The sequence below is a fragment of the Prorops nasuta genome, unplaced genomic scaffold, assembly GCF_024137725.1.
Source record: "Prorops nasuta isolate Cenicafe-Biocafe unplaced genomic scaffold, Cenicafe_Pnas_1.2 PNAS00015, whole genome shotgun sequence".
NCBI classification, from domain to species: Eukaryota; Metazoa; Arthropoda; class Insecta; order Hymenoptera; family Bethylidae; genus Prorops; species Prorops nasuta.
Window position 1 is genome coordinate 200,888 of NW_027116812.1, and position 20,853 is coordinate 221,740.

General features: G+C 38.4%; 1 protein-coding gene across 2 annotated transcripts in view; it reads left to right on the top strand.

The window, feature by feature from the left end:
* Nucleotides 1-20,853, top strand: part of LOC136778809 (uncharacterized) — a 38,339-nt gene that overhangs the window by 10,847 nt on the left and 6,639 nt on the right. The window contains exons 2-3 of one of the 2 annotated variants that reach the window (XM_066735935.1): nt 2,281-2,371; nt 11,728-12,018. In XM_066735935.1, the coding sequence (XP_066592032.1) occupies nt 2,287-2,371; nt 11,728-12,018 (376 nt within the window). In that variant the 5' untranslated portion in view covers nt 2,281-2,286. Of the gene's footprint in view, nt 1-2,280; nt 2,372-11,439; nt 11,583-11,727; nt 12,019-20,853 lie in introns of those variants that run through there. The other variant, XM_066735936.1, reaches the window with a different exon arrangement.

Sequence of the window (20,853 nt, forward strand, 5' to 3'; positions counted from 1 at the left end):
ACAGTTTTTCGATACTTTCAAAAAATCTCTCGTCCCCTTACGTTGCAATAATACACCTTGGTTATACCCACTACAATGGAAAGCAGCTTTAATCGTGAAACATTCTCTTTAAGGATTGCATTTAACATTTTATATTAGAATAGCTCCTCCACACAAATAGTTTATTGTCGTGATAGGAATGATAAAGAGGTTGGTGTGCTATGATCGACTTATGCATTGTCACGTTTTTGCTATTAACTTATTATATGTATAGGTAAATATTATTATGCGAGTTAGGTAAACTCCATAGTGATCTTTGACTTCCGAAGTGAATTTCTCGGAACGTTCAATCTCCGAGAGAGGAGCTACTTAACTAGAACTTACTTGGAACGTTACGCTTTCTTGCTCTTCTCGCCCCTCAAGCTCGCGTCCTTTCCTACACCCCCACCCTTATTGCCCATCCTCAAACCCACATCGCGTCTACCCTACTGCTCTAGTGACGGAGAGCTCTAATTATCGCTCGACCGGATATTGTGGTAGACCTCCCGGAAATTTCCTCTACAAATCTTTCTTCCTCCCTTCGCTACTCCCTTTCACTACTTTGTCAATTCGCAGCCTCATCGTTTCGCTATTCCACTTCCTATACCATACCAGACGGGATTTCTCTCCTTATTTCTTCCTGTCAGACCTTATAGTCGTTATACTTCTGTCAAACCGAATCTGAAGAGTTATTTTATCAGCCTTATATAGCTTGTCACGTGTTGATGAAGGAATAGTTTTCGTTTAAGCAGATAAATAAGATTGTTCATACGAGATGTGGAAAGAGTTTTTAGGAACTGTATTCGTTGTACTGTGGAGTTGAAAAATTGAAAAAGAAAATTAGGGAATCAATGGTGTTTGAGTAAATAAAGTAATTATATGTGTGGGGGTTGGTACTGAGAATCTGATTTGATACAAAAAAATATAATAAAGGAGAGAGAGAGAGAGAGAGAGAGAAGGTAGAAGAGTTAGGGATATTTCAGCTCGTCTGAGCGTGAAACGAGATCCTCAGTCGAAGTGTCGTATATGCAATGATCGATGAAGGTCTGAAAGGACCAAAAGGGCTGGTCTACTCCAGCTCTCTTAAGATCTACCGAACTCCCGGGGGATGATCCACGCTCTCTCAGCCGGGAAAACCACTAGAGAGTATCGAGCGAACGGCTCCCGATGGACAACTTCCACTCCCAGAACTCGCAGCTATTGGCTTCCCAACTCTTCAATCCCGATACGGAGACTGGATACTTCCACCGGCTGTCTCAACTTTTATGCTCCTCATCTTGGGATTTTCTCGGAATAAGCATCGGAGCTACCACCCGGAGATACTATATCTATGTATATTCTAAGGAGACACGCTATGAAGCGAACGCGATTGATGCGATCAACTGGCGAGACAGTTGCACAGCAGTAATGAGCACAAACAAAGCTTTTTTATTATTCTCTTTTTTTAATTAATAATTCCGCGGGTGTTCCTTCATTTCTGTCTGTCATATAACGTTGGAGAGGATGCAGAGGAAAACCTTAAATAATGCACAGCATATTGTAAACACGAGCAATACCATCCGCGAAAAAGCTTGGCAAGAAAAGACGAAGAGTAATCGATTGCTGGGGTGTCGTTGAATTTGAAAGAAGTAGATTATACGTAGACTTTGCGCAAAAAGTTGGAAAAAGTAAGAACTGCAGGAGACAAAGTTTCTTGAATGATTTTCTTTCCGCATCTTTGTCAAACAAAAAGGATTCATTTTTCTCTTTCTTTCTTTCTTATCTACTTTTTTCTCTTCAAGTTATACTATAGCTGCTCCAACTTGTATTATCCGCTTTCAGACGTTCGTGATCCACTTTAATGTAAAATTAATGAGTTTCGACGTGGTGCTATGCACAAACATGCTGCACGGGCTCCTAGAAAACCAATCTAAAGGATTATATTCTCTATCGAATTTATTATTTTATTACTCATCATAATTGTGTTTTTACAAAAGTCTGAAACCATTCGTAATTGGGTTTATACATATATATACATATATATATATACGCTGAACCTTTTATAATGTTCATTCACTTAAATGAAAACTTATTCAAAGTTTGTGCAACGCTTTAATTGAGTTGTACAGTTAGCGAGTAACGCGAAGAGTTTAGTAATTATGAAATGTGTTAGTGAAAAAGACTTTCAAGTCATAACAAAGAAGCTTTTTCGCACGTCTTATAGTCATAGTTTGCCAACTTTACGATACTCTTGCTTAAACTGTTTCTTTTTCTGTTTCACAGTTTACAATGGAGCGGTATTGGATAATAACTTGTATATTAGTCGCGTGTTTGGCAGGAAACGTATTACCACAGTATCGAGACAAAAATATAAGTGAGTATATAATAATAATAACAACAAATAACTATTTAACATAAGTTAAGCAAAACTAAATATTCAACACTGTGAAGAGTCAGACTCTTGGCTAGATAAGTATAGTAAAAAGCAATTATATCGACCCAGTAACAAACTCATAATTTAAAAAATAACATAGACGAAACACTTAACAATTAAAAACAATGAAATTAAAATAAAAAACTGCAAATTCTCACACATAACTACCATGCGTAAAAATGATCGATCATCGAAGAGGCTTACCCTTAAACGACGGTCGACGAACATACTTGAATGTTCTATCTCCATCTTACTCTTTTTCAACTTTGCTATATGTATGTACGTTCGGACGATAAACCCAACATAGAAGGTGGAAATGAAGGGGCTTTGGGAATCCAGTGTCGAAAGCCAAAAGCCCGTGGCGAATACCCCGTGAGATTGGGAGCAGATTGAAAGCCGAGAATCTACCGCGAGATTGAAAAGTTCGCTCGTCGATTGGGCTTTTACTGGTGGATAGCTGGGGCGGAGATCGACAAGCGAGATGAGACCAAACGGGATAGGACAGGACAGAACATGGCAGAAGTCATGACAGAACAGACTTGGAAGGGGTCATACACCACTTAAAAATATAAAAGATTCACGTGTAAACCCTTGCTGTCACAAAGCGTGATATTTCGAGTCACGTACAGACGGACCATTCAGCTGTAATATTACAGCATTATTCATCCCAATATCCACTGGTCCTGTATACGTTTCATTTCCATCCGTCAAACATATTTTTGCCCGATATTTGACCAAAAAGAAAATTACACTCGGAGGCTTATTAAAATTTATCCGAGGGAGCCAGCATAATGGCCACTCATCATACTCTATATATATATATATATATATATATAGATGTAATTAAACTCTTACAAAGAATTCTTCGCCCTTTAATCATCGTTTGTTTCTCTTCCTTCAAATTCGCTCCACGGTTAAATACGAAGCATCGCGTCAGAAAATTGGTGCTTTAATTGATATTTCCCATGCCATTGCTACCTCAGCGACGGTGCTATATATACCTGGCTTTTAATTTTACGCATGCTCGACTCGATAACTCCAAAACAATCAGACGGGAAGAAGGAATCACCGGTTCTGCGTGAAAACGGATTATTTTAATTAAAAACGATTTGTGCTCTCGATCGATCGGAATTGTTTCGATCATCCAAACGTTTTCCTATACGATGCTGGGATATGGTCCTGCCTCGTGGCTCTGAAGTTGAACGACCAGAAAGATATAGTCGCAGTTTTGACTGCAAGTCCGTGTTTCGCGACGAATACACCGTCGTCTGTCGGAAAAATATATGCGATTATTGATGTTGGTAATTAATCTTACGCGCAAAAAATATTTGTTGCTGTACAAGCAGGGCCGTTCTTTTGCTACGTCATAAAATAATTTATGAGCCCCAGCGCCAGAACGAATTGATTACCAGCTGCACCATCTGCGCTTCGTCCACCAATTGCAAATGTACACATTGCCAAATTGCTAATTATATTTAACATGTTCCGTTGAAACAAAGTCCTCTTCGCTTTACACCCATGCACTCTCCGCTGCTTCTGTTTCTGCCACTTATTTTTTTTTTTCAAACTCATTCGGTAAACTAAATACGACAAGAGCGTGATTGCATGGCTCCATTCAAATATCCGAGCGTGTATTTACACGTGTAACTGTCATATCGCGTTCTTTCTAGCCTCTCCAATTCGTTAATTAATCTCTCAATTTTGATATTTTTGCCCTCTGTAAAATAATATAAAATAATACGTTTTTCGTTCATTGATTCATGCGATTCGTTACAACAATCGAGCGATATTCTCCGAGTATACACTCTACGCTTTTATTTCATTTCGTTTTTATCACGTAATAGTCTCTTGAATTCGCTTCGGCTGTCGAGTCGTAAATTAATTTAAACATTGAAAAACTTGTTATATTTTTACAGTATCTATTAGACAAACCTATGTAGAAGAGGGAGTGTGCATGGGGATGGAGAGAAAATGTGGGACGGATAGAAAAGGAGCAGGGCCAAAGCCATTTGTTGGATCGTAATTGCGGCGAACGAGCTTAGATAAGGTTAAAATTTGAATGTCAAATCAAAGTCGAATACGAATTTAAAATGAGCGGATGATATCAGATCTAGTTCGCGTTGAGGGTTTATTTTATGCGAAAAAGTCGAGAGTACGTACCGTATCTATTTTAAGGTATGATTTACGTGTTTTAGTGTTAGAGTGCTATAAATGTAGTATAAAAAGGACGTAAGATGGAGAGAGAGAGAGAGAGAGAGAGAGAGAGAGAGAGAGAGAGATAGAGATATTCCTCTCGATTCCATGCCATTGTCCAAATGCTACATCCTAGTCTACGCGCTTTGTATGCAAATCCCTCTTACTGCAACGATATCTCTAATTTTTACTCCCAGGCAGTATTTCCGAATGTTACGCATTTTGTCTTTCATTGCTTAACGCTTAACAGCTTATACTTACTCACTCGCTCTCATCCTATCCACTTTAATCCAATTTCCTCTTTTTTCTCCCAAGAGTTCACCGAAAGCACACTTATACTGCAAGCACCTATCAAATTAACGAAAGACAATTATAAATCTTTCAATTTCCACTCGTCTCCTGCCTCGTCGTCCCTGGACCAATGAGTTAAATCCGAACAGGCTTTGCTGGTAAAAGTTTAGTCCCAATTTATCCACCATCTCGTTCCGTCGTGGTACGGAACTTTGCATAATTGCTGGTACCAATCGAAGAAAACTTTGTGCATCTCGAGGATTAAAACACCGTAGGGTTGAGACAACATTTCAAAATCTACCTTCTTCTTCGATATTAATTAGCCTTTGCGACTGTAGCTATTCTAATCTAATTATAATATCAGACTTATTTTTATAGTTCACTTTGCACCGAATCACGTCTATCGCTATACTCGACTGATCGAATCTGCCGGAAAATCTTTAGGGAAATTCAGCATAGATTTGGGTTAATATCCCATAACTGATGTGTTCTGTATTAGTTTATGCACGCGTAGATAGCTTTGCTTATGATCGCGTCTGTACCTTTCGATTCGCTTAATATTCGCAAACCAGAATTACCATGTGCGAGGCTAGGTAAACGTTAACACGGGATTTTGATCGTAATTGAAATCGAACTACTAACTTTGCGACGCGTCGAGCTGTCATTCTCACTCCGCAATGATTTGTTTGGTCACGTTATTGGCAGAAAGGAAACTTTGGCACTTTTCGCTCGAGCCAAATTTCGCATCGCTATGTATATACTCTGTACTCTTATGTTATTTGTAGGTCTCGAAAAACCGCGGGAGTATTTATCACGAAACATGAAATATTAATCGTAAAGTTGGGAAGGAAGGAATTAATAAATCACGGTTGGTAAATTCGATTTCATTGGTATGGGCTTCGGTCGTCCCTCTTCTCAAGCATTTCAAACAGGGAGTATGTATATATATATATACATAAGGTTATACAGGAGGAAATATATATCGCAGTTTTCGTTCGACGTTTACTTATTTTTCTAAACCGACCACTGTACAGAAATTTTTTGTTCATTCCCATCAACACAGCCTATCCTCGTTTTTTTCCACATCTTTCAATTCTGCCTTTCTCGAGCGTTGCCAATTACGATGGAATAAAGCTACCAATTACAAAACGCGATTCATTCGTGCTTGAACCGCTGTATCCTCGCCTTCTGCTTTCCTGGCTTCTGCGTCATGTACCTATATATATATATATATAGTATACGTGTATACTATATTCCACATACTCCATACACCTGATACGTATATATATATATATATATATACATGCACACATATTCGTTACACGTATATAACATGCTCCACCAAGCATTATTCGAGGTCGAAAATTTTTGCATAGATCCAGGTTTCTTCGCTTCTCGATATATATAGCGATTTAGCAGTAATATTGGAAAAAGTGGCTTCGGGGAAAGTTTTATTAGGGTAAGAATTATCCTTGGGCGTTTAACCGTGGCTCTCGAAAATGTTTCGAGATTAAGCTCGGTTTGAAAGGGAAGTTCGATTTCATTTGGGAGAATTACGAGCGAGACACGTGTCTCTGTCGTTTCTTCCTCAATAAAGCATCACCCTGACTCTTCCTCATCTTCGAACTATCCGTATACTTTTGTAAAGATGAAAAACTTGTCTGCGAAACTTTGTCGTTTGACGCCTGCACGTTTTCCAATATAAGTGCACCAGCCATATATATAGCACCTACTCCCTTAAATTGAACGTATCGCTCTTGGTACCATAAAAATCTTTTCCTCACTTTTGTTTCCTCCTCTAATTTATCGGGTCCTCGTGAGAAAGGTCTGAAACTGGGCTTGATATAAAGGCACTATAGGTGCATGGTAATACAGAATGGCGAATGTGCAAGAATTCAATAGGGATTACGAGGTTGCCTCGAGGTCTCTTGATAGCTGGAAAATTTCGGAAGAAAGAGGTTCTCATAAATTCTTTTAGGAATGGTTTTATAGCGGCGGGATCGCAAACATTCGTAGCAGCGATAGACTTCGCGGGCTTGGAGAACATGCACACGCTCGTCTGGGGTCAGGCACGTCTTTATTTCCGGTAAGGTCGAGCTTGCATTGTTCGCAAAATGGAAATGGAACCACGGGTAATTTGCGTTTGAATGAGTTTGCCTCTCACTCCCATGCACGATCTCCCTTCGTTCGTTCATCCGCATCTTCCATTTTGTTCTCTGCCTCCACTCGCACAGCTAGGTCCACTGCTTTTTGGCTCCTCTCTCGTAACGAATACTTAACCAAACTGATTCGTAATAATGCCAAGAGAAAGAATTTTCCAGGGAGCGGAATAAACGGAGCAAAATATTATAAACTATTCTAACAAACTTTCCTATAAATCCTCGAGTTACTGGGAAACGCTTTTATCGATTTCACTCTGCAGGAATCGCGATTCGTATATAATTTTTAAGCATTCTCCCTCCGCGTCTCTTTCTCTCCTTTTCAAGGTTTCCGGAGGAATAACGTCAATCTTCGGAGCACTGGAATAAAACTTTTTTTTTCATTGTGAAAAACTTCATTTCTCGTTGATTATAACCATGAATAACGCAGGGCTCATTAATCTAAAAGTTTTCAAGAGTCTATGGCACATACGCTCTCGTTATTTTTACACCCTTTGAAAATATTGATTTGTGCGGAGCACTGTCGAGCGTTGAGAGTTGCCAAAGTGGAATAATGGATTTGAGCCGCTGAATTCTGATCGAGTAAAAATATTCCATTTCTTTGAATTTTCTCATATCTTCTAATGCCACGTGCCAAATCGATTTCTATATGCGTTATGAAACAGCAGGTTAAACCAGGCATAGTCTTGTAACTATTCGGCTGGACATTTGTTTATTTGGAAAATATCCTTTTAGCAAAAATAAACAAACATTTGATGCAGCAAATTTTCATAAATTTAAATAATATCCTCGTTCCGCACAGTTGTAATAACGAAGGGAAATTTTTAAAAGAAAAGGGGGAAAAGATAATAAGGCCAGATTGGATAAGACAAGACAAGCATAGCAAATCATGCAATGGAAGTTCTCCCGTAGAAATTTACCTTTTTATTGCTTCGTTTAGGGCTAGTGCAAGCGCTTCAATCTTCTTACCATTCTGCAGAAATCTATCCTTATTCGAGTCGTTTCGTCACGAAAGAATTATAATGAATTATTCATTCAATTTTAGTCAGTTAGATGAAAGCAAATTTAATAATCAAACAGTTTTCCATAACGATACAATTAGCTGTAAGTAATATTTAACGAACTAAAATTAAATCAATCTTTTTTGCGATCATGAGAGAATCCATGCTCGTTTGGTTTAAATCTACTTGAGAACCACGAGAAAGAACCACGTATATTAAATCATTCGTTACAATGAAACAGCGATTTCTATATGTGTACCAAATGTTCTATATTTTTATAAAATTTAAATCTATATTGTATCATATATTTATAGCGGTAAGACGCATCGCGCGCGCGTGATGCTAATATAATTATGGTATATATCATATTAATTATCATAAAAAACCGAGTTATTTTAAGGTATCCGTGTTCCAACAACATAAAAGTGACCTTTTCGAAACATGTCAATATAAGGTAGGTGATGTCGGTTCTAACTTTTTTTTTTCAATAAACTGTGGTTTTTATGAAACTCACGAAGCATCTGTAATCGATATGTGTCAGCAGTTTAGGTTTTTATATCCTTTACTAAACCTTACATTGTCATTTTACGCTCGATACATAATATTTTTTAGTTTTATACCGAAGCTTGTCCGGATTCTTTAAATAGTCTAACCTTTGACAAAATGATTACTACAGTTTTCTTGCATTTTTCGCTTAGATAGTCTCTCATTACATGATTTGTAATTGAAATTTAGTTCTTTGTTACTTGTTTTTTTAGCTCCGTCGGTTTACATTTTCTTCTATTCGTTCTTATACTGAAAAAATATCGTTTGATCCAAAATAGTGTCGATCAAATACGTACTTGTGTGGTATTAATAAATAATTGTTTAACTAAAAAACATCTCTTTTAATCAAATCGAATTTAATCTATTTAATTAAAATTTTCAATAATACTAAATAAATATTTAATTACCATTGTTCAAAAGAAAGTTTATATTAATCGTATAATTGTTTTTTTTTCAGTTTTATTTCAAGCGTATCATGTACAGACTCTCATGCACTTGTTAGTTACAAATTCAAGCTTCAATCAATAAATTAATTTTCTGCTATTTTTAACTATATTTATCACTTCAGTGAAGAATTAGGTGTATGCCAATAACATTACTTAAAATCTATTTAATAGCTTTGGACAATCAATAGGTTATAATTAAATAAATGATAATGCTCTGTCATCTTCAAGATGCCACAAGATGTTCTTTATTTTTGATCGAAGCAAATTCATGAGTCACCTTTGGTACTAAAAATTATCAGCCTGTAACTATTTTCTGCAAGGTACACAAATTTCTTGAAGCGTACTTAACATAAATAATTATTTATTCTTACTGGTAGATGCATTGAATTCAAATAAAAAATGTTATCTTTATAAAGAAGAAAAATAGAAAGTGTTGCAATGGAACCAAAGGCAAAGTTAAAGCAAACTTTACGTTCAAGGACATTACTTGTTTGGAAAGAAAACGTGCTTGAAAAAGAGAAATTTCATTGTTCGTGTATGTTTCTCCTTTGCCCATTTACACTCTTATATGCTTATCTCCGATAACATTCAAAATGATTTGCGATTCAACCCTTCTGATCTTTGATCTTTGCTCCTTCGTTCGGTACTAAAAAAGAAACTCGACTCCCTTTTAAAAAATGTATTTTTTATTATAAAATAAACCTTTAATTATTTGATTGTCATTTAACTATGCATAATAAAGTATTATTAAAGGTTTTATATATAAGCAACATGGTAAAACAGACTCTTTTTTGAAAAGTTATTCTATTAGCACCAGAAATGTACTGTCAAAGTCAAGTTAACCTCAGTTTACCAGGAGCTTTATAAGGATACTTCAATATAGTTTCTTCCACTGCCAAAGCTTTTTTCGGTGGCCTCGTCCATATTATTATTAGAAAGTTTCCGACTCGTTTCAATGGTTCCTCGGTGGCTATTATTCACGTTAATCCGCGAAGGAAAGCCCGCTTCCTCCAAGGAATAATTTGTGTCTTTTGGAGATTGCGATCCAAGCATTCTCGTGCCATAATTCACGTTTTTCGTGAGCAACAACTGAATTTCCTCTCTTCTCTTATAAACCAACCTCCCCCCTCCTTTTACTTTCAAAATTACTTTTATTCTTTTACCACGATTGCCACGAATAGCAAGTTCATTTAAATCTTTTCTCTACCTCTCAGACTCTCTCAGTTGCATCACAGGCATATACCATCGTTTTGCATCGAATGCTGTTATAGGGCATTGCAGAACAATATTACTTTTATAGGAAGCGATAAAATATTCATAAAAACGATAATTGTCAAAGTTACGAGATTGCAAAATTAAAAACCAATCTAACGGCAACTGCGGAATCACTGAGTTTTAGGAGCCTCGATTGAAATACAAAATGATAACCGAGAGATGGATTTAAACCTTTGAGCTGCAAATAGCACAAAAGAGCCATTACGAGTAATCAGTAATTACGATTGTCTACCTATTTTATTACAATTCCTACCATTTATCAAAATATGAACAAGTCCAAATTACAATCTCGCGTGTGATAATCTACTGGTACAAAAAATCTCTCAAAATTTATTAGAATTTATCCAGAGTTTTTACATCACGTTCATCACACAGATAATAAAGATTACCATTAAGCAAACGTTATACAAGAAAATAAGTCGAACACCGATGTCTATCGATACGAGAACGAGACGAGAGAAGAGAGAATTACGAGAGAATTTTTATCGATGAGAGGCTTGCAGTTTAAACGACAATGGATTCATGAAGGGAAATCGATGCGTGGGTGGAGCTGAGTGATATGTGTTGTACGATAGCAGGAGAGTCATAATTTGCGAATGCGTTTTGACTTTGACGATTTACGTAGCGCACACTCGAACGTTAAATGCAGAGGGCCGGCCTATGAAAAAGGTAGCAGGGAAAGAGAAGGTGAAGAGGGGCGAAGGAGTGAGGGAACGCGCGAGGGGAGGAAGGACGAGAGATGGTACTCTCCAATGAAGTGGTCTGTGTGCTGCTGCTGGGTCAAGAGAAGAGTCGAGGCGCGCGAATCCTGCCATATATCGTCAAGCCGTTGCAAACAGCCGCTCGAATCTGCATTTGCAATTGCATCTCGACTTCTAAACGACAATGTCAAATCGCTTACTGCTACTTACCACACTGTTCTCCATGAGATTCTCTCGTTGCTCTGACTATCTCACTGCTGACATTCTATATATATGTCCTGAAGAGTCTATCAGTGAGAATTACCCTTAAAACGACGTCTTCTCTTCGATTTTTCTTTCAAGGTCATTGGGGTTGATCTTGCAAAATGCAGCTATCATCGAGTGATTATATATATACTGGATTTGGAGATGGAAAATTTGTTAAAATTTATTGAAAGATAGAGAGAGAGAGAGAGAGAGAAGGTTCTAACTCGTGGCGAGTGACAATGTTTTCTCAGAAAGTGGATTCATTGACATTAGAGGAATGAATCGAAGACAGGGTAAGGAATTTTTAGCAATAGAGAAAGAAAATTATAGAGAGTTTGGAGTTTATGGAGGAAAATGAGAAAATTGTGATATTTGTATGAAAGAATTGGGAAAATATTGTCGAATCGTGTGACGAGTGAGCCATCTTTCTGTCCGTAGGCGCCGCGGAAACGGATGGTGTGCAAGCTTTGCTGGCCAAGTATTTGCAGCGAAGGCTTCAGGCCACGCAGCTTTCAACTCCACCGCCACCTGCGGTAATCTTCAGCTCGCAGCAGCATCAAGCGGCAACTGTCAGGCTGCGCCAAGCTCCTCCGACAGGCATACACAAATTGCTACCACCTCCGCGCAATAACTTAACCGAGAAGGACAGGAGGGACGAATACGATGAGTACGAGGACGATTTGCAAGGATTCGAAGACAGCAGCAGAAACAGGATAGATCTACTAGCCGGTAAATCAAAGTCGTCTCTCTCTCTCTCTCTCTCTCCACTAACTCTCTCGTTCACCAAATCGTTGCGTCATTTTATTTGATACGTTTTACGTACAGCTTTTTCAAAGACAAACATTTATAATTATTTGGGAACAGTACACTGAGATAAATGTTTTCATCCAATTAACAGTTATTCGTGATATCAATAACTAAATTTATTGATATTATGAATAAATTGACAATCAATTATTTTTTCGTTATATTAATAGCATTAATTTATTAATATCACGAATAACTGTTAATTGGATGTAAATGAATGGGAAATTTTTCTCAGTGTAATCGATACTCCTCCGATTGATTTAAATGTGTGCACCATGTTCATGTGTGTGTTGCTTCACTCCTCTCCTCTCTTTTTGGCCATACGTTGACGAGATTGAGCTGGTACCGTGTATCGGCGTTACGAAGTCCTCGCGAGATTCAGAAATGAGTGAAATCGTTTGTTAGAATTCACAACTATGCGCAGAGACCCGTGTGTGCGTGTGTATATTGATTGCGCCATTCATCCATTAGTCAGCAGTATTTCAAGCTTAAATCTGTCTGTGGGAAAATATATAGAGCTTTGCACGCATGAAAATAATTCTATAGAGATTTTTTGAAATGTTCTTTTTTTTCTCATTGATTTTATTCGCATTTCACTAGATTTCAACAAAAACAAAGCCAATGTTTTCACAAAAAATTCCTACGTAATTTTGAGGATGGTTATCCTTTCAAGTTTAGCGAATTCGATATTCCAGCTAATTCCATCATGATTTTAATCGCTGGCCGAGCTTTTAATTGAGCACAAGGGGCTTCGGTGTTCGGCGAATGAAATATGCAATCGAGCATCCCATCCAATCAAATTCTCGTAAGCCCGGCCGGATGCTGGACGGTTTAATCACGAACGTCGCGGACTTGTCGATAAGTTTTATTCGCCTTCGATAAAATTTCTACCTATCCTACGACTATTACATTCTTCCAGACTTAAATTAGAATTCCATCTTTAATGTCCTGTCTTATTTCGCGATTGACTGTATAATTACGAGCTCTCCAAACGACTTTATTATATCATCTCCGAGAAAAACTTTTACCTTAGGCATACGGTATCTCGGAAGTGGGTATATACATATATATCGTACACGTTCCACTCGTTAATAAAGCATTTTTATACGTAATAAAATCACAGATCGCTGACTGATTTCTGCTAATTATAATTAGCACTGGTTGTCTCCTTTAACGCGACACTCTCGATGTTTTGGCGTGGAAGAAAATTGCTGCAAGTAGTTTTAACCTAACTTGTCGGTATTATATCTTGCCCGAAGCTCGCTAACACACTTTGTGGAAAAGTTATGTCGGATAAATGTTTAAATTTAGTTGAACAGTCTGCTACGTTTATTGAACGTAGTACGAGGATGTTCCTTCAACGCCTTCAATTAAACTTCTGTTTATACAATTCCAACGAGGTCCTTTATTCCCTTTCATCTCCTGCTTCTTTTTTTTTCTCGTAAATACCTGTATAATAAGTTTCCTTTTGGCGCAGCGTAACAGAGAACTATTTACTCGACTCGTCAACTTTTGTCCAATGCAAAAAATCAACATTTTCTCTTCGTTTCGTATGTTGGTAATGCGTAGTTTTTAATAAAACGCGTGGCAAACACGCCCATTACCATGTACTGCTTGTAACAACGAGAAAATGCTTGTTAGCAACTTTTAATCAGTTCGTGCAGTACATGGGAATAATGATATTGAAGCAGGTTAGTTATTAACAAACTTAGCTGATTCTACCTAAAGCAAATTCATAACCTCGTCGCATTCTTTCGATTATAATATTATATGACTTTTCGAGAAAACTTGATACCGAACGAATACTAGATAAGATTTCTTATAAGTGGTATATAGTTCGGGAAGACTCGTGAATAATAATTGTCGCGCGAGTATTCGAACAATAATGATAAGGAGTACAAAGATCGACGAGTCATTATCGAAGCATCGATTATATAGAATAAATTTTTTTTTATCCAAGAATTATTAATCCAACCACTACTAATAATAGGGCTTTACGCTAAACTTTATATTCCGGTCATTTTGGCCATCGAGCTCTCTCGGTTTCGCTCCTTTGTTCCAAGTTGGACTTAATTGCATTTCTTGTACAAATATAGAACGACTGGAGGATAAGCTTCTTGGAGAAGCACGAAGCTTTTAGACGGTAATCTAGTCTGGAACACATTTGGATCCACATATACCTATATGTATACATATTATGTGGTATAAATCGCGCCTTTGGAACTTGAGTTGGAGTTCTGATTTTGGCAAACACCACTCTGTCTGTTCGGATTCGCATAGCCCGCAGAATCATCTTCTACGATAAATTTAAATTATTCGATTAAAAGGGGATTTTATTGCTAAACGTTGAAGCAATATTTTTATTCGCTCGGTGAATGAACTGCTAATGAATCTATATATACCATTTCGCAAATACGCTATTTTTAAGATGTAAATAATGATCACTCTCTTTTCTCTCGAGCGCGTATCAAGGATTTCTAATAGTTTACGACTGGAGTTTTTTATTCATCGGTTTCTACGAGGAAATGAGTATCGTCGTGATTTCTTTCATTATGAATTATGATAGATTTTATCCTATAAATTAGAACACTACGCTAATATTGTCACGAGGCGGATATTCATTTAAAAATTTACAATTTCGTCCCATAGACGTCTCGTCGTTTTCTCTCGTAAACGATGCGATCCATATTGATGATATTTCAGGGAATTCTTCTGGCGTTTCTAATCAAACTCGTTGATTATGCTGAAATTAATAACAGTGACTCGTAGAATTTCTCTCGGAGCAATCTAAATACAGAAGTACCAATATATCAAAGTGACGCGCTTCATTAAATCTAACTCTATTCAGTTTAACGTGCATGACTATTACATGCGTAATATGGACACAACGTGATTATATATCGTATACAATTGAAAATCCGAATAATAAATATTACCGAAATCATTAATAAAGTTGTATACATAAATTAGCAGATTGCTTTAACGAGGACCGTTTATATTTTCATATGGAATATTTCAATAATAAATAGCAGTGGACAGTAGGGAAAATTCGCAAAATCCGTAGTTAATTACTTTGACATTTGGTAAATCAATTTGCAGGTTGGATTAATTATCATAATGCTGAGTCGTAAGTTATGCGAGGCATTTGTAAATGAGTTTATTCGCCCTGTTTGTTTTTTAACGAGAAAGTATTGAGCATTAAAATTTGTCGAAGGCGCGTTGATCCGGCGTAATTGAAAGTTTGATTGCGATGTGTGATAAGTCCGGTGAAATGTATCGTGAAATGGATCCAGTTTACTTTGGCAAAGTCGGTTGCCTTTGGAGAAAGTGGCCGTACCATAAGACAGTGCCGTAGTAACTCGAGAGCAGATCTTCCAAGGTGAAATTAACAAATATCTGAATCAGCTCTCGTAAAAATTTCTTATTCGCCAATAAGGAAAAAATCTTGCAGGAAAATATACATTTATGATAATTTCGTCCTTTTTTCAACTGCTTTCGTCTATAATATATATCAATCGTTATATACCCACTAACGTTCAATTTCCCTCAAAATTATGTTAATCGCAGTACATTTATCTCTGTTCTACCATTATGCTCATTGCCTCGTCATTTATAAACTCGTAAAAATGATAGATATACCGTACACACATTTTCGTAAATAATTTTATATTTCTTCCACTCTTACCGTGCACGAGGATACACGAAAATTATATTCTCCTTGATCAGCATCACTTTCAGAAACTATATATACAAAAAATAACAATAACAAGAATCGAGGAGAGAAAAAGCATCGAACGCGAATATCGAGATCATTCTCGTGCATTATTTAGAGTCGTTATTAGATCCGGAAGTACACTTGGGCAAATAACTTAATTAGCTATCATTGGACGAGGCGAAGTTGGATATTTGATCAATGGTAACCAGCGACGAGTGAGTGACAATCGCCATCAACCACCAATTGTGCAATTTCGAATTCGCTCTATTCTATTTAATCATTATTGAATTAGGGAGTGCGCGCGCGCGCGCGCAATTCAATTGAATTCTGTTGGGTCTATCCACATGTATAGCGTGCTCCTATGTAGGGCTCATCGACGTACATACATATACACGTGTATTATAATCGTGATGGATCGGAGTGTGCACACTGCGTAGCACATGAATATAAATAAGCGACAGAGTCGATAGACCTGGTGGTAATTCAACAAAGAAAACGAGAGTAGCCTTTCTCAATCTTCATCTGCATTCCCGTATAGATCTCGGACAGGGAGTGCACCGGGAGAGACGTATCTGGGTTAACCTGGCTGCGAACTGGTTCGACGACTCGCATTCTCCCCATTCAAAGTCTAAGATTCTCACGCGAGGTCGTGCCGCCACGCAAATTCCTCCGATCCTCGCTATTTTCAGCTCTTATCCTTATTAAAACCCCTCAAGGATCCTCGCGCCCGTATAACTAGGCTGAACGCTGGATCTCAATTTATATATCAAACTATTTCACAGACTTTCGAGCAATCGCGCAATATCCCTCTCCGCTCAATTGCGCAATGAAAGATCGTAAAATTCGTATTAATAATTTTATGGATTCCTCCTTAAAGATTCTCGCCTCGGGCCATAAAGTGGGTTTTTCGGAGATTTGTCGGAGGAGCCGTACAACGGTCCGGATGAGTCTCTCAAGATTTGCGCGCATCCCGATGAAATTTTTTGCCACGTTTATGAGAGTTTATCCGGTCGACGTTGAGAGGCAAGACGGGTCGTTTGGCTCGGCCTTTCTAAGATAGGCCGAGAACCTGCCTGGCCGTTGTTCGTTACCTGCGAGTGCCACAGCCTCATTGCCCGTTCGACCCGAGTCCTATAACCGTTACTTGCGCAAACCTTGCATGCAGTACAGTGTAAAGAGCTCGGTCGACTGGCCAGGCTGTGCCTGTGCGGACCGCGGACTCGCCGTGGAATCTCAACTTTCATTTTCTACCGCCTTTACGACGAACGCGTGCTTCTGCACGTGAGCGCGCACGTGTGTGCGTGCACACCCTGCCTTCTTGACTTTTTTCCTCGCCTCCTTAGCGGTTCTGCAAATAACGCTAAACACCGTCTTTCCTTCGCTGTCTTTTGTCGCGCAATACTTTTTCCACGAGGGTAACCGGTCCCCCGTAACTTCCCACAAATAGCTTTCCTACAAAATAGCCGATTTTCCGCATTGAACTCTCGCAATCGTTGCGAAAGCTTATTTACCCGCGAGTGTAATTTCAATCATCCTTCGGTTTATTTCATCGAATTGTTATTTTTACTTCTTCGAGTCTCGCAGGCTGGGCTTTTCTCGTGTACGAAGCGCGAGGATTTTGCTTTTCGTTTACTGATTTTCTGTTCCGGGACAAGTTGTCCCGATCCTATTTGCCTGACCGAGGCCTACATTCCTTACCGGTGCGTTCATAACGGTGACTATAACCTTGCTAAATGCACGAATTAATTCCTTCTATTCTAGATTCGAATCTTTCGCGAAGATTCCATTTGTTTGTTAAGATTGGTTATATATATATGATATCGTTGTAATTAAGTGGTTGATTTCAGATGATCGTTTTGCATTTGTTGGTGCACAGTGTTGAGTAATAATCAATTTCTAGTTGTGTAAGATAAAGATGCTCATGTGTGTGTGTGTATGTATGTATTGATACTACTCGTACTCTGTTAGTATGCAACGCCTGTTTGGCGATAAGAGAATTAGCTTTCACGTTACTGAATGATCTCAACGAACAAGTCTACTCTCATGAATAATTCCTCCAACTATCGATTCCCATTCGACCCTTGACTCGGTGCTCTCGTGTGATGTTTTTTCCCCGATTCACCTGAGATATTATAATATTTTAAATATAATTTTGTTTCTCCCATTTTCACTTCAACCTGTAAATCCCCCCTTCCTGCTTATACTCTTTGCTCCCTTTTCTTATATTTTTTTTTCCTCTGACGTCAACTCGAGGAGCAATCTTTTATTCACCTATTGCTTCTCTCCGGTATAAACCGTATCGAAAAGCTAGATTAAAAATTTCCATTGGAAAGACGTAATTCTTCGAATGGGTTCGATTAACTTTCTTGCTCTGCTGTATATATAGCTTCGATCCACTCTAGGAGAGAAAATCTCTGGCGCGTGCTTACACGAACCGAATTCTCATCACCGTATCGATATAATTTCTAGTTCCAGGTGTAATTACTCCTGCCCCCCCCCCTCTCGTCTTTCTACGTTATCGATCAATTCCCTCTCTCTCTCACTTCCTAAATATCAAGCTCAGGAATTCAAGAAACGATTTCGAAATGTCGGTCAACCAGTGCTTTTCTGCGTTTGGCTATTCCACCAGCGTCCCAAAACTGCTTCAAATATCTTTTTCCTCCAAACGAGCACCAAAGTCCCTCAAATTTTCCTTTTCGAACATTTTCAGGGCGTTGTACACTCGTGCAGTTTTTCTCATGAATAGATTTAAGGAAATAGAATGTACTGAATAATTGTATTACAGAAACAATATTTACCTCTTTTCAAATCGAGATCAGGTACCTCGCGACTCTGCGACCTGCATTCGACGCTGGAGCCACTCTGGAGGAGATAAAACTCTGCACAGGAAAAAGTTCGATGGTATCGTTGGTATTTGCCCTTGCGTTCCTCGATAAATGCATTCAGGAATAGCCTGAAATTTTGGGCCAGAGCCGGTCGAGCTACCGGGTGAAGGTCACCCGGGGCGCGGAATCTGATTGAAAAGCGAATGCCGCAAGCCACTAACATTTAGTTTGTCGTAGCTCGTCGTACGAGACGCTTGTACGTCTCCTCTTTCACCTTTCACGCACGCACGAGCACACTACAAACGCGAGTCTCCGCTCGTCCATCTTTCTCTCTCTCTTTCTCTCGAGATACAGCAAGTAGCTATTTATACTACCATCGATTCACACAGTTCTTCTCAAATCGCATGTGATTTTAACAAAATCATTTATCAAATATTTTAATACTAAATTAAAAATAATTGTTAAATAACCATGGGAAAAATATTTTAGTATCATTTAATTAGTAAAATCAGTCAGTGATAGGAATTTTTTTAATTGAAGTGGAACATCTTCGATCTGTACCGTTAAAATTTTTTTTAATCTCACGAAGCAAAATTATTACAGCGCTAACCTTGCCGGTTAGACTAGATTAGCTTGGTTTAGGCTTGGCGCGAAAGAAAACTTATTCATACCACTCTGATGCAACGCGCATGACCGGTTAGCTGACATTAGCAGCGCCCATTGCACTTGATTTCTAATAAACATTGAAAATAAAAGGTGTTCCGTGTTGTGGCATGCAAACCGGTGAATGCCACTTGCAATTTCTTAACAGTCGCTGCCCAAGTTTCTTTCGCGTTTTCCCTCTTCTCTTTGTTCATGGATTTTCTCTGAAATTCTATTTTTTCTTCATTAAGGAACAACTGGGTTTTTTCTTCATTCTCTTTCAATAAATTCTACAGAAATAATAAAAACATCATTATACATGTGCGCGTACACCTTGTAGGACTTATGTGCAAAAGGATCGGTAATCGCAGGATATCCAGCAAGCAATGGCAAGGACGTACACTCTTCTGTTCACACTCCTGATCATTGGATCCTTGGAAGCGGTCCCTGGTAGACTAAGCGGTATGTTATTTTTTCCATTTTCATTTTTCTCGCTTCCGCTCTTCTCTTTATCGTTCCAAAAGCTATTCCAAGCTTATTATTAGACAGTTCTACCTTTCCCAATGTTTTTTTATACACCGAGTAGTTTTCTAATTTTTCTTCAATCATGAAAAAAATCCTAAGATAGAAATTCATATATTTGTTTAAATAGATAAAAATTCGACATAAAAGTTGCAGGTCGTTGTTGCAATAGTGTTTGACCTTTCCACGACCTTCGTCGAGTGGAATAAGTTTGCCGACCTTCGAACTATAAAACTTGATCCAGGCTTGTACAAGATGACTGGGGGGGGGGGGGGGCATTGACGATAAGATTGTTTGGCACAAAGAGAGCTCGAGGCGAGACAGCGTAGTGTTTTGACTTTCGTCCCGAACCATCCAAACCACCTTGAGAGGGCTTTGAAACTAAGAAAGTTGATTTGGCAGGATCTTAGAACGAGATGGCTGGTATCGATCCGCGGTTCCGCGACCAACTTCCGCTACTCTTCCGTAGTAGACTCGATTGCACGCCAGCCGAAAGGCTGATTTATCGATGCTACTTGTCTTCTAGTTGGAAGGCTTCGTTTTTCATGAAACTTTGCTCTATCGCTTCTTTCTCTTCCTCCTTCTTGGTCAACAAAACCTTTATTGATCTTAGCGTGTCCTCTCCACGATAAAACGCTCTTCGCAGCTTTTATAAATAATATCTTTGCTCGTATCACTCTCGCACTCCACCTGAAATTCCTTTGAAATTTGTTTGGAAAGAAGAGTTACATGTTTAGAGCGTTGCAAGCTTTGCGAATGCCGCATCTATTCTTGCTTTGATTGGCTTTGCTCTCTTTGGGAGTTTTATTGGCTTTTCCGGTGGGGTGGTAAATTGCCATGAAATACTTATTGGTGGAATAGCTGGCATTCCGTTTAGCAAAGCATACGCGAAAACCTATGGGAAAATCCTTTGTGTTTCTCTTAATGAGAGAATGGAGTCTCACCCAAAGTCCTCGAGATCGTTCGTGCTCGTAAATTGATATCTTATGCGAGGCAGTCGGCTTTGTTATTGCTGTACCTGTTCAAGGTTTTCTGTTTCCCCTAAATGTCCGC